Source organism: Nilaparvata lugens, chromosome 3 (genome assembly GCF_014356525.2).
Source record: "Nilaparvata lugens isolate BPH chromosome 3, ASM1435652v1, whole genome shotgun sequence".
NCBI lineage: Eukaryota > Metazoa > Arthropoda > Insecta > Hemiptera > Delphacidae > Nilaparvata > Nilaparvata lugens.
The window spans coordinates 42484793-42498555 of record NC_052506.1 but is presented as its reverse complement, the minus strand read 5'-3'; the positions used below and the strand labels follow the sequence as shown (position 1 = coordinate 42498555).

Below are 13763 nucleotides of genomic sequence, written 5' to 3'. Positions count from 1 at the left end.
TATTAAATATAGACATTTAAACGATAATTTTTGGGGAGCTTGGCCCCCTTTGTCAATCAACCAGGAAGTGAAGTCTTGTAAGTAAATGTAAGTTTTTAAGTGTTTTTAATCTATCCGTGTCGTGTGTATCCTGTCTATATTTATATTATAAAACTTTAAAGTGTTATCTGTTAAGTGCTATATATATATATTTATATATAATATGATATTAGACTACTGTAAGCTTGGACTGATGTTGTCATGTTTTTGACAATAAATTATTTATTTATATTTATTTATTCATTAAAAAATGAAAAGAGTATTTCCAATAAAGTATAAATCTCCTATTTTTTCAACAATATTAAATAACCCAGAGTACATGTTGGACTTAATTGTAAATTTATAAGAAGTGATAAGGATACAATATAAGAAAAGCATAGCCTAGAGATGCTAGGCTATGGTGCTTTTAAAAAGCACAACGGATAAATGTCATCCCCAATTCAAATCGATCATAAAATTTCTTACTTTCTGATTAGTGTCCAACTGTTAATCGTTTACAAAAACTAATGATTTTTCTAAGGCCTCATTAATCTCTATGTACTCAATTATTTATTTCATGAGTCACCAGAACACTAAGAAATGAAATGAAAAAAAAAACAGTCGCTAGCCCAAAAATGACTCTGATCCTTAATGTAGTCCACCAAGTTGTTCAAAATGAGATTATGCTGAATAGCAAATCAACAATATTATTCTCTCTTCACCAATTAGTAGATATTGCAAAAAAAATTGAAAACTCACACTTTGTCTCCAATTAGTTCGCATTCTTTGAGGAAATCGAAGAGAAGAACAAGTTTAGAACTGACGCAAATATCCTCCAAGTGCTCGGGCTTGACAATACTATTCCACCAGGCTGATTGCTCTGGAGCAGAGTTTGCCACAACCTCAGGATCATCTTTCATCGTTTCAAGATCAGCATTACCTGTTTGCAAATTAATCAATATTGATTGGTGGTACTGTGGTAGAACTTTACACACTTATATCATCTGTAAAATTATAAAATCATTTAATGAGGATTTAATGTTACGTTTTTACTCACATTACTCAATTAATAGGCATTTTATCGTTCAAGAGTTTGTTAATAATTTTTTTAAGAATTAACATAATAATAGTTTTATTATTATTATTAGCGTATGATATATATATATATATATATATATATATATATATATATATATATATATATATAGGCGCACACAGGATTAATCAGAGTGACTATAATCAATCAGCTGACAAGTGGATTATACAGATGGCTGGAGAAGCCGTGTCTATTTCACTTGACACTGGGGAGTGACACAAGAGAAATGCACCGTTTAACGGCGCATGCGCTTTGTATTCAATTGTACTTCATAGCCGCTCTTTCATGAGCTGTCTCATGGTCTTATATATACAGCGCGAATTCGAGTGAGACTACTACTTTTTTAATTATTAATTAATCATTTCTGTGGGCAATTTTTATCATAATAAAAATTAATCAACTAATATATTAACAACTATTAACGTCCTATACCATAGGATATCTACTTATACCATTGTTTCACTATGTTAATGGTTTCCCTATTGCAATGAAATAGCTCAAGCACCGAGAATAAAGAACACGAATTCCATAGGATTTTTTCAAGAAATCGGAATTACCATTTCTGGCATTGGCTCTTGTCATTCGGCCAGTCTTATTGGCTGCTTTGGACGAGGTTTTTTTGGATGAGTCGTCCGATTCAGAAGATGATGAGGCGGGAGTGGAATCATCTTCCTCACTGTCGATTACAAAGTCTTTCAACGAACCGGCACTGTCTGAGCCTGAATCATTCATTGCCTAGAATCAAATAATACAATGCATATTTTGTTAAATCGATAGCGTTTGTCACAAAACCTCTTTTCCCCATCAAAAACATTACAAAACAATTGATAACAGTAGACCTACGCTCAATTATTATACAACAACTAAATTAAATTTAGAAATACTCTCAATATAAGTATCAAAAAATGATGTTTCAAGATCTGAAAATCGATTATAAATATAAATACATTTATATTCCAGAAAGTAGTCGACATTGTTCAGAATCCATAAACATAAGTTAGTCTAATAAAAATGTCATGCAAATTATGCAACTCTTTCATCAGTTAATACATTCTGTTTCTATTATTATCAGTTTTCACTTTTCTGTTTCTATTATTATTAGTTTTCACTTTTCAGCATAAGTTTTACCATTTTGACTATATTGAATTATTTATGGTTGTACTGATTTTATTTATGAATCGAAATAAGAGAAACTTGATGTTTTGTTTCTCTACTAACCTCTTTCTTAATCTGCCTTTCCAAACTGTATTTCAAGGCGAGAGGGTGGGTCCAAATTCGACTGAGTTGTTGAAAATCGGCAAAAAGGGTGACTCTAAATCCTTTGTTGATGTTCACTTTGGTGTCCAAAAACTCCCGGTAAAGTTTCACTTGCAACTCAGTCAGTCGTATTGAGAGAACATACTCTTGTTTCGGTGGAAGGTATGGAGTCAGAACATTGTAGTCACGGCGCTGTTAAATGAATAATACTTTTCAGTGATCGAACATCATCACGATCTCTTTCAACATGCATATTTAGTTAGGCTTACTAAATCATTCAGTTACTACAAGAGAAAAAACATTTGAGACTTTACAAACGTAACACTACATTTTGTTGGTAACTGCTAGAACTAGATACAATCCTTATACCGTAATATATTATAAAACATTTGCAAAACCACTGTGTCCTTGAAATTTGGACAATAATCGAGATGCGATTTGCAACAAACTAAAGTTAGATTTCCCATATGTGCGGATTATATCATCATTTTCAGAAAATTACATTAATGAATCAAAATTTGAGAAGTAAAAATGGATTATGATACCATTTTCATAATTTTGACAAAATTGTTAAGTTTCTCATAATTTTGTAAAAATAATGAATATTCCTTTTATTTTAATCGAATTCGCCCCTATCTTCATCTTCTTCTATATAATAAGAGAAAGTAGGGTTGTGTTTGTTCGTTTGTTCGCATCAAAACATATTAACTTGTGGATTGCATACCGGAAAAATCTGTTGTGGCGCCTCACACAACTTTCCTTGCCGTTATGAGAATTGATCACCTGACGCTAGTGTTCCCGCGCATCTCAAGTCTACTATTCAAAGATTTGAGCCAGCTGGTGACAGGGCAATAACGCTGAAGACACACAAGGTGTGCTATCTCTTCATAGTGAATCATTTAATAGAATCAACAGTTGCCAACATTTTGCAATTATTGGATAATCACATTTTCTCGAATTTCGAGCTTATTTTTAATTTTAGGTGAAAATGTTACTAAACATTAGTTGTAGAGATTCTCATGCTGAATCTTTTCCACTCGAAAAGAATCTTTTCCAGGAGCTCTCCAAATTTTTTTGTTTAAATTGTATCTGAAGCCTGATAATTGAGAATCTAAAATCAAACTTTGCATAGATGGGGCGGAGCTCCTGAATTTTTTACAGATATGGGACTTGTGGCAGTTGATAGAGATTATCGATGACTATTTCAGGTATAACTTTAATCAAAATCGTTGGAGCCGTTTTTGAGAAAATTGCGAAAAACCGTTTTTTACAACATTTACAACATTAGCCGCCATCTTGAATCGCATTTCATCGAAATTGTTCGTGTCGGATCCTTATATTGTAAGAGCCTTACGTTCCAAATTTCAAGTCATTCCGTTTGGGAGATGAGATATCGTGTACACACACACACACACACACACACACACACACACACACACACACACACTGAAAACTTGACGTAATGAAATTTTGAAGAATTGAAAATAGACCTATAAACATCCTTTGTTAATTAAGAATCTATATGCAAAATTTCGAGTTAATTCGTCCAGTAGTTCAGACGTGATGATGCGTCAAACATAATTTTCCTATCCCGTACGTGTATAAGCCAGTTCTTTACATTATTAATTATAGATATATAGTTAACGACTGCAAGAGATAGGACTGTGGAACAGAATAGTGGTGAAACTATGATAGCGCCAGAAGTGGCTCAAAAACAATAGTAGGTATAGTACTACATGAGCTTTTCGAAAGTGATTTGAAAAAAAAAATGTTAAAACAACAGAACTGAAAGTTGTCAACCTTATCATTCTACCTCCATTTAGAGAGGCTTTCATTTGAATGTAAATCTATATAGATAAAGATGAATGTATGTTTGTTCCCTACAGACTTGAAAACTTCTTGACATAACGGCATGAAACTTTGGGAATATGTTGTGTGAATATTGGGGATGGTTTCTGAACAAATCAAATTTTTTCCTCAAAAAATACATTCACAGAAACAGAAATATTACATTAGTCTATGAAGAAATATCTCCCTGCAAAGGTAAAAACCTGAGCGCAGGAAGGAGTCTATATAAATTCTGATCACAACAAAGCAGCAAGAAGGCGAACTATTCTAAGCAAAAACAATGCATAAACTATTTTGATTATTTTTCTTATGTGAAATATATTTCAACATTTATATATTCACTTATATTATATATATATATATATATATATATATATATAATATATATATATATATATATATATATATTACTTATATTTTTCTACATTATTAAGTATTCCTACAAATAGAATAAGACATAGTTATGAGAACACTTCAGACAGACAGAAATACACAAACTACAAAATGAAATATTGAGCTTTGAAAATTAAGTAAGTTCAATACAGAAACACAAACGGAAATCCTCCACAACTCTTAAAAAATCGGTAGACAAGAAATAGGTACCTGACAAACTCAGATCACCATACAATAAGATCATTTGTTTTTATCCAATTATCCACTTCCTTAGAGTTATGTTCCTTACAGCTTATTTTAATAATTCTACTAGGCACAACATTTATTAATCTATTAACTCTGTAACTGAATTGATATCGACAAACATTTAGGTCAACTCTGTTTTGGACCACTGTCAAATTTCTTAGGTTGTACGGGGTTTCACGGATATCATGTTGAATTTTATTTTTATCTGCATACTGAATTAGACTTTTAATATATAGCTGTCTTAGAGTCAGAACATCAAATTCTCTAAATAACTCTGAGCTTGGGTAGAGTCTGGGCTTACCCAACGCTGCTCTCATAATATGCTTTTGCACCACAAACAACCTACCTATGTGACAACCCGCCGCACCACCCCACGCCAGTAAACCATACTGCAAGATGGATTGAACGTAAGCAGTATAAAGCAACTTTGAAATACTTTTATCATTAATCAAACTAATTCTGTGAAATCTATATATTAAATATTTTAGCTTTTTACATTTATCATCAATTTGACAGTTCCATCTAAGATGTGAATCAATAATAATCCCAAGGTACTTGGCAGAAGGCCAAGAAATTTTAATAGGGGGGCTAATAATAATTATTTATTAATCTATTTTACAGACCTATGTTTCGAAATTGTCGGCCGAGCGGCTACTGAAGAACGGAAAGATGATCATGATAATAAGATTTAGCATCTAAAGTTACCAGCTGTAATAAACATGTCACCCTGTGATAAATTGTGTACTGGTATTGAAACGGTAGTTTGGAGTTGAAGTGTAGTTGATTGGTATCAGCTGTGTAGATAATGGTTCCTTAGAAGACTTATTCTAATAATTATCATTCCCCTATCATTGAGAAACTGGAAAATGTTGAAAAAAAGTATTCACCTCATGAAAGAGAGTTGTTCATATTGCATTCATTGATTACTGAAGAATGAGAGGATAATTTACAATCTATTTGAATTTAGCTTAGCTTATATTCATCCTAGAATGGAAGATGGAAAGAATTATGGAATCCTGTGTGATTCATCGTACATCGCATTTTTCCTGGACCATCTATTGACAATCAACAACTATGAAAACATTGAATTCATCTTTGAAACACTGATTTAACCTATTTTTTTTAATTCAACACTTTACTAATAGATATTATTACCAATTGATTGAGAGGAATATGTTTTCGGAATAATGAACAAAGCACATAGGAAGTCCGTATTGAGATGTGAATGAAAATAAATATTGATTGTCAGATAAATTTCATGATTCACCAAATAAAGTTAAGTGTGACATGAGATACATTGACATTTTGGCGGTACGAAGTTCGCCGGGTAAGCTATTTATAAATAAAGCTGTATTATTAATAGTCAACGCTTTGAAAAAAAACTCAGTCACCAGGAATACTATAAATTCTATGAGGGACCAGTAAGCCATTAATTTTCAGTACCTAGTTCAATCACTTCGATTATGGACACTGGATACATTATGGACAATCAATACGTATGAAATTTATTAGCCACAGAATATAAAATTTTTGATTGCAGTGACCCCGACTACTACAATATGAATAACCATTTGGATTTGGATCAAATATAAGAATTTACTCACATCTCTCATCAACTCGTACTTTTTATTCACAAAATATTAACGAAAAATATATATAAGTTATATTGAATGAACTCACGGCTAGTACTCAAATTTGTCTTTTTCTGGCCGTGCTACAAATAAATGTAGGTATATTTTTGTAATCTTGTTGTCTATTAAGAAAGTTTTCAGTGTTATTTTTGATAGCAATAAAATTTGAAAAATAATATTATCAAAAAACATACTCCTAACCAAAGAAAATCTATGTGCTCTTTTCCAATCGGAATGTATGATACTCCATACAGCTGATAGAAGGCGCAAACCGAACTGCGTGGCCAAGCATACAACAATATGGAATACACACTTGGCAAGCTCGCGCAAAATTAATTTGATCAGCTGTTTGACAAAATTATTTCAAGCTTTCCAGTGATTACATATGTTAGAATATCTTGTGTCAATTATCTCAGTTCCATATGGCGTTCAATTTACCATGTTCATAACCTTACTTAATAGGATCCTTTTTCATCCTTTGAAACCCTTAGAGGCAAAATATCTCAAAATCCGTTCTTAGTGCGCGTCTAGCATGTTTGAAGAATATTTGTGCAAAGTTCTAAGTCTGTAGGCCAATTAGTTTGAGCTGTAGTGTGATTTTACATCAACATTTTCGAAAAATGCCCTCTCCTGAACCCTCCTGTGCTCCTGATCAGAATTTTTCCGCATAGATCTAATTTTTTTTCGTAGCTGAACAAAAAAGTTCCTAATTACTTTGCTGTGAAATGAACGGTTAAAAAGTACAAAAATTTTGGGGGGCCCCAGCTCCCTCAGGGGGGCAAATTTCTAAAAATCCTTTCTTAGTGGATGTTTTAAGGCTACCATAAACAATTGTGCAAAATTTCAAGTTTTTAGGCTCAGTAGTTTGGGCTGTGGTGTGATTTCTGTCTGTCGGGGCTTAGCCTTTTTTAGATAAAGAGAGAAGAGAAGAGATGGTGAATGTGAAACAGCTGCATGAAATTTATCTCAAAAACATCTGTTTAGAAAAAACTTTCCCCCAGTTGCACGTACGTCGGTTAACGTTTAATCGCGATAAAATGCTATACTTCAATTGATATTAACGATAACTGAAGCATTTTGGTTGCACAAAAAAGAAATTTCAAGAGATAACGCCGAATCGACGTAATAGTATCTTAAGTCACAAGGACGGGAAGGGCCCTTTTGCAGGCGAGAATGATGTTTCTAGTCGAGGCGTTAGCCGAGAATAGAATTTCATTCGAGCACTGCAAAAGACATTCACGTCCAAGTAGCTTACACTATTTTTTGTCATAATAATCCAGAAAAGAATAATTGAGAAACAGAAAACATTACCTGCTTGTGCTGACATTACTACATGCATTCTATAAACATAACCTAGTTTACAAGTTTCGAATCAGGAATTTCTTGACTGTAGTTGACAAAATTTCCACTTGGAGCGCTAAAAGGCGGGTTTCGTACCAGTTTTGCTGTTCCAAATTCGGAACTAGGAAACATACGACTCGACTGTAAAGAAAACATATGATTTTATTACAGTACAGTATGCTGTAATGAGAATCATATGTTTATTTGTTCTACAATCAGCTGTTTACCGGCTTGATCTCATGGATGTAAAACAGCTGGAATTGAATGACTGACAAAACAAATTTTAACAGGCCATTCATGAGGAATTATATCCAACTAACGCCGATTAGGTACCTACTGATAGCTGTCTTCCAAAATTAGTTTTTGGTAAAAAAACTACAGAATTCAAAGTATGAGCTAAATATATGAATGAATTTCATCCGTTAATAAAATAGAAAAGAGTATTCAGCTGATATTAGCATTCAAAATTAGATTCTTATTTTTGAGGTTAGCTTTCGATCTTCTTCGACGACACTGGCACAGCCTACTAAAGATAGAAGGCGGGAACATGATCAATATGGCAACGTGTGGTTCAGGCCGACTTTGCTTTATTTGATATGCATAGATTCATTACACCATTAGAAAAATTGTATTTTGTAGAATTATTGGTATTATTGTATATTGTGAAATAATTTGCATTTGTTAGTAGGGGTAGTAAGTATTTGATTTATGTCAATAATGTGATTATAAACCCACAGAGATATGTAAAGATAGATTAAACTATTGCTATTGGATATCAATTCTTCTGTGATTTTTTGAATACTATTATGCCTAGATATAATCGAGTTAATGGACAAAGTTGAATGAATTATCATTATTCCAGCAATTTATTCATTCAATAACCTATTAATTCATATTAATATGATTTATCACTTCTCTTTATAAGGCTACTTTAAAATTATTAAACCTTGATATAAATCTTCAATACCGTACTCTTTGTATTTTTTTCTTCCAAAACACGACTAGTTCCAACTCATCTAAAGCCATTTTTCCTAAATAAAAAAAGATGAGTTGAAACAAGTTTTATTTTAAAAGAAAAAAGAATAAAAAAAGGGTAGGGTACTTAATGATGTATTTTAATATAAATTGATGGATATTATTACGAACAAAAACTAAATGGTAGTAGAATATATTACCTTTGATAGATATTATTGAACTATCGATTATCATTACAGTGTATAGTTAGTTATAGATGCACAAAAAGCGAATGCATTAAATTCAGAAGTTTCTTAAAAAGAAGACAATATTCGACTTTCATATTTTTTACTTTCCTTGCCCTATTACCATAGGTAAGGAAAGTATATTGCTTTCCGATAAAAATAAAGGTACCCCAATTTCTAAATTTCTATACGTTTCAAGGTCCCCTGAGTCCAAAAACGTGGATTTTGGGTATTGGTCTGTGTGTGTGTGTGTGTGTGTGTGTGTGTGTGTGTGTGTGTGTGTGTGTGTGTGTGTGTGTGTGTGCGCGCGTCTGTGTACACGATATCTCATCTCCCAATGAATGGAATGACTTGAAATTTGGAACTTAAGGTCCTTTCACTATAAGGATCCGACACGAACAATTTGGATCAAATGCAATTTAAGATGGCGGCTAAAATGGCGAAAATGTTGTCAAAAACAGGGTTTTTCGTGATTTTCTCGGAAACGATTTTGATCAAATTCATACCTAAAATAGTCATCGATAAGCTCTATAAACTGCCACAAGTCCCTATCTGTAAAAATTTCAGGAGCTCCGCCCCATCAATGCAGATAGATTCCCAATTATCAGGCTTCAGATACAATTGAAACAAAATAAATCAAGTGGAGTAGATTGAGCATGAAAATCTCTACAATTAATTTCCAGTAACATTTTCACCTAAAATTGAAAATAAGCTTTAAATTCGAGAAAATGTGATTATTCAATTGCAAATTATTGTTGATTCTATTAAATCATTCACTATGAAGAGATATGTGTGTCTCCAGCGTTATTGCCCTGTCACCAGCTGGCTCAAATCCTTGAATAGTAGACTTGAGATGCGCGGGAACACTAGCGTCAGGTTATCAATTTTCATAACGGCAAGGAAAGTTGTGTGAGTGCGCCACACCAGATTTTTTTATTTTACATTTAGAAGGTACTATTCAATATTTTCATCTATTAATGAAATACATTTGATCGTTAAAATTGTCGTAGGAAATACAGACACAGAAAATAAGTACAGTGAAATATATTGCCAAGCTAGGCATTATACTTGAAACTCCTAGAGCTAAAGTTAAAATTAGTATATCAGTTAATATTATATATTTTTCTACTATCATTGAATTCAAATTATCAGTATTGGTATTTGATAAAGGGCGTGAAGCTGGTAGTTAATCGGGAGTCTACCCTAGTGAATTCACTTTTCTCGGCCTGAAGCTGAGCTTGACTGCGACGTTGCCAAGTTGTGCACTCTAGCCTTTATCTAAAGTAATCCATGACACTGGCGACAGACAGAACATTTTTATGGCGCATGCGTAATGAATAGTCACCGCTTCAATAACATAACCTCACTTTCTTGCCATTTGTTTAGAATAATAATTTTAATAACATCACTGTCGGATAAATTACAGTGTTGACAGATTTTGAAACCGTTAAAATCTTGGTTAGTTAACCGGAAAACTTAATCGGAATTAAAAACTAACCGATCTTTGTGGAACAGAAATGAATCCGTAAAACTAACGCTGATTTGTTAATCGGCGTTAATGTCCATATTTAACAGAGGTATGTGCAACTGGCCCATAGTTTTGAAACTTCGTTTTCAAAACATTGCAATGTTTAGGCCTACACATGGTATGCATTATTAATTTTTCAGCTAGAACAGCTTTTTGAGACAGAGTGCTAAATAAACGTCTACAGTTTCATCAATGCTGTGAAAACGCATGCAGTTAATATGTATTTGAATAAAGGTGTTGATATTTACATAAATAAATTATTCTCTTCCATTCTTATTTAATTAAAATTTCAAAATTATTCGAGCCCTGATAGAATGACTGACTCACTGTACAGTCAGTCGAGAATGTTAATATTGGAATGAGGGGTATTTTGGCAAGCTGAGCAAAAAAAAGGTCGTATATGCACCTTTTCGTTATATCTTCAAATGAAAAATAAGTTTTGTGGGTTGTCAAAACTCCCTCTGAAAGGGAAACTATTCAACTTATTCTATCTTTCAGTAAAATAACAATAATCATCCATCCATCTATTATCTTCTATACTATAATAAAGGAAAGAACTGGATTATACACGTATACAGGTGTAAAGTAGTATAGGAAAATTATATTTGACACATCGTCACGTCTGAACTACTGGACTGATTAACTTGAAATTTTGCATATAGATTCTTGCTTAACCAAGGATGGTTATAAACCTATTTCAAATTCTTCAATATTTGATTACATCAAGTTTTCAGTTTGTCAAGTTTTCAATTATTTGTCATGCTTTCAGTTGTTGTAAGGAAGCAGCAGAACATTTCTCTTAAAAGGGAAATTAGAAGATAGGTATGATTGGTGATCCTTTTTGAATGATAAAAACAGGTTTTCCGTCGCAACCTAATTTTTTCCGCCATTTTGAATCCAACTTCTTTTTTTAATTGGAAGGTGGTCATATGATACAGGATTTCCAGAGGAAAGGTATGGTGAAAACCGCACATCGATATCTCAAACCTTTCAATATTTATTCTCATTCATTTCCTTTATTATAGTATAGAAGATGATAGATAAATGGATTATAATATATCCATCTATCTATTATCTTCTATACTATAATAAAGGAAAGAACTGGCTTAAAGACGTATACACGTGTAGAGGATAGGGAAATTATGTTTGACGCATCATCACGTCTGAACTACTGGACTGATTTACTTGAAATGCTGCTTATAAATTCTTAATCAACTGAGGATTCTTATAGGCCTATTTTCAATTCTTCTGGATTTCATTACGTCAAGTTTCAAAATAGACACTTACGAAGCACGGGTTACCTGCTAGTACATAAATAAGTTTTTTTTTCATTTGCTTCATTAAAAATGTAGTGTTAGTATCTAATGGGTCTCGCAAGACCTGGTAATAAATTGTCATTTGTGATAAAGAATGAGAACGCGCCAACTAAGCTCCCCGACAGTAAAGCTCCCCGTCAGTAAAGCTCCTTTTAATATCACTTTCAAGGGGATCTACTGACGGCGTTAACTGAGCTCCTGAGAGAGGAGCTTAACTGACGGGGAGCTTGGTTGTCGTGAGCGTTCGGGTCGATGTCAAACGAGGCAAACGACAGAAGAGTCCTGCGACATTCGAGGCCAGCGACGGTAGAGGACTCCTGAAAAAAAGGCCTCAAATGTCGCCTGCGTTAGGCGACAGTTAAGGCCTCTCTAATTTTTGTACAGCCCCGACAGTCGAGACCTGCGACGGTAGAGGACTCCTGAAAAAGAGGCCTCAAATGTCGCCTGCGTTAGGCGACAGTTAAGGCCTCTCTAATTTTTGTACAGCCCCGACAGTCGAGACCTGCGACGGTAGAGGACTCCTGAAAAAGAGGCCTCAAATGTCGCCTGCGTTAGGCGACAGTTGAGGCCTCTCTAATTTTAGTACAGCCCCGACAGTCGAGACCTGCGACCGTAGAGGACTCCTGAAAAAGAGGCCTCAACTGTCGCCTGCGCTAGGCTCTCCAGAATGGCAGACAGCACCAAAAGAATTATCATTTAATTAATATGGATTTACCAGCAATTGAATAATATATTATATCCCATTATTCCTTCCATATTATGAATAAGTATTGCAACTTTACAACTATAAATATACCTTAGCTGCTTCTTCATAAAAAACGAAATTTTCAAACTCGTAAATACATTTTTGATACTTGGATGCCAAATTCTCAGTACATTATAGATGTAGGATATTATTCTACAAATCCATATCCTGTTACAAATCAATAACTTTTATTAATTTCACACATTCACATTTTACATTTTCTTGATCTATACATTGATCTTTTCTCGTAAAAACTAAATTGTTTATTTATTTCATTAATGATGTTGCTTATGAAATGAATCACATATATGATTACTTTCATATGATAACATCATACGTCAAAATAGAATTACCATCGCTACAATCTCATATCCTACACTCGGCCATTCTGACAAATTGGTTTGCCCTGAAGCCATAAAATAAATGAATATGAAAAGGATTACAAATATAAACAAAACATGGAAAATAATAACAAACATAAACGAAACACACAAGATGAAACGAACGTGAACAAAACATAACACTACATTACATACAACACTGCTTGATAAGACTGACTTTCTTTGGCTGTTGGGGTACTTTGAATTGCTTTTTCATTAATTTTCTTCACTTCATTGAGTATGCATCAACTCATACATATTCTTCATTCTATAATTATTCTTATCAGTTTCACTTTTCCCAATACTAGCCAATATTTCTTTTTAATTTCTTTCTAAATAATTACCTTGACTTTCTTCCATTTCCATATCTTTCTCATTTCTCCTCATTTTGTGTACATTCTCATTCCGTTCTCCAAGTTTTTCCTTAATTTCATAATTTGATTCAATTCCATTTTCCTCTCCACTATTCCATCTAACTTCCCTTTCCACCTCATCATCACCCTCTTCCTTCCTCTTTTCACCATTTCCAATGTGCATATGACTGTGGGCTACAGATTTTAAACTTACATAACCATTAATACTTTCAAGTTCTTGATCAACAATTTTCAATAATTCTCCACTGCAAGGATTTGATGAGTTATCATTACAAGGAATCAGATCAAATGCTTGTTAATTTTTCGATTGATTTCGGTATTCAAATCTAGGTTTTGGAAAATGTTCAAACTTACAATGGTTAGAAATCAACTCCGCGTCAAGACTAACTTC

At 33.3% G+C, this 13763-nt stretch overlaps 1 protein-coding gene across 1 annotated transcript in view; it reads right to left on the bottom strand.

The window, feature by feature from the left end:
• The window catches only part of LOC111058379 (transcriptional regulator ATRX homolog), a 133146-nt gene that overhangs the window by 48539 nt on the left and 70844 nt on the right, over positions 1-13763 (bottom strand). Inside the window, exons 19-21 of the mRNA XM_039423809.1 lie at positions 2333-2563; positions 1672-1849; positions 778-958 (exon numbers count right to left, since the gene is read on the bottom strand). Of these exons, the coding sequence (XP_039279743.1) occupies positions 778-958; positions 1672-1849; positions 2333-2563 (590 nt within the window). The remainder of the gene's footprint in view (positions 1-777; positions 959-1671; positions 1850-2332; positions 2564-13763) is intronic.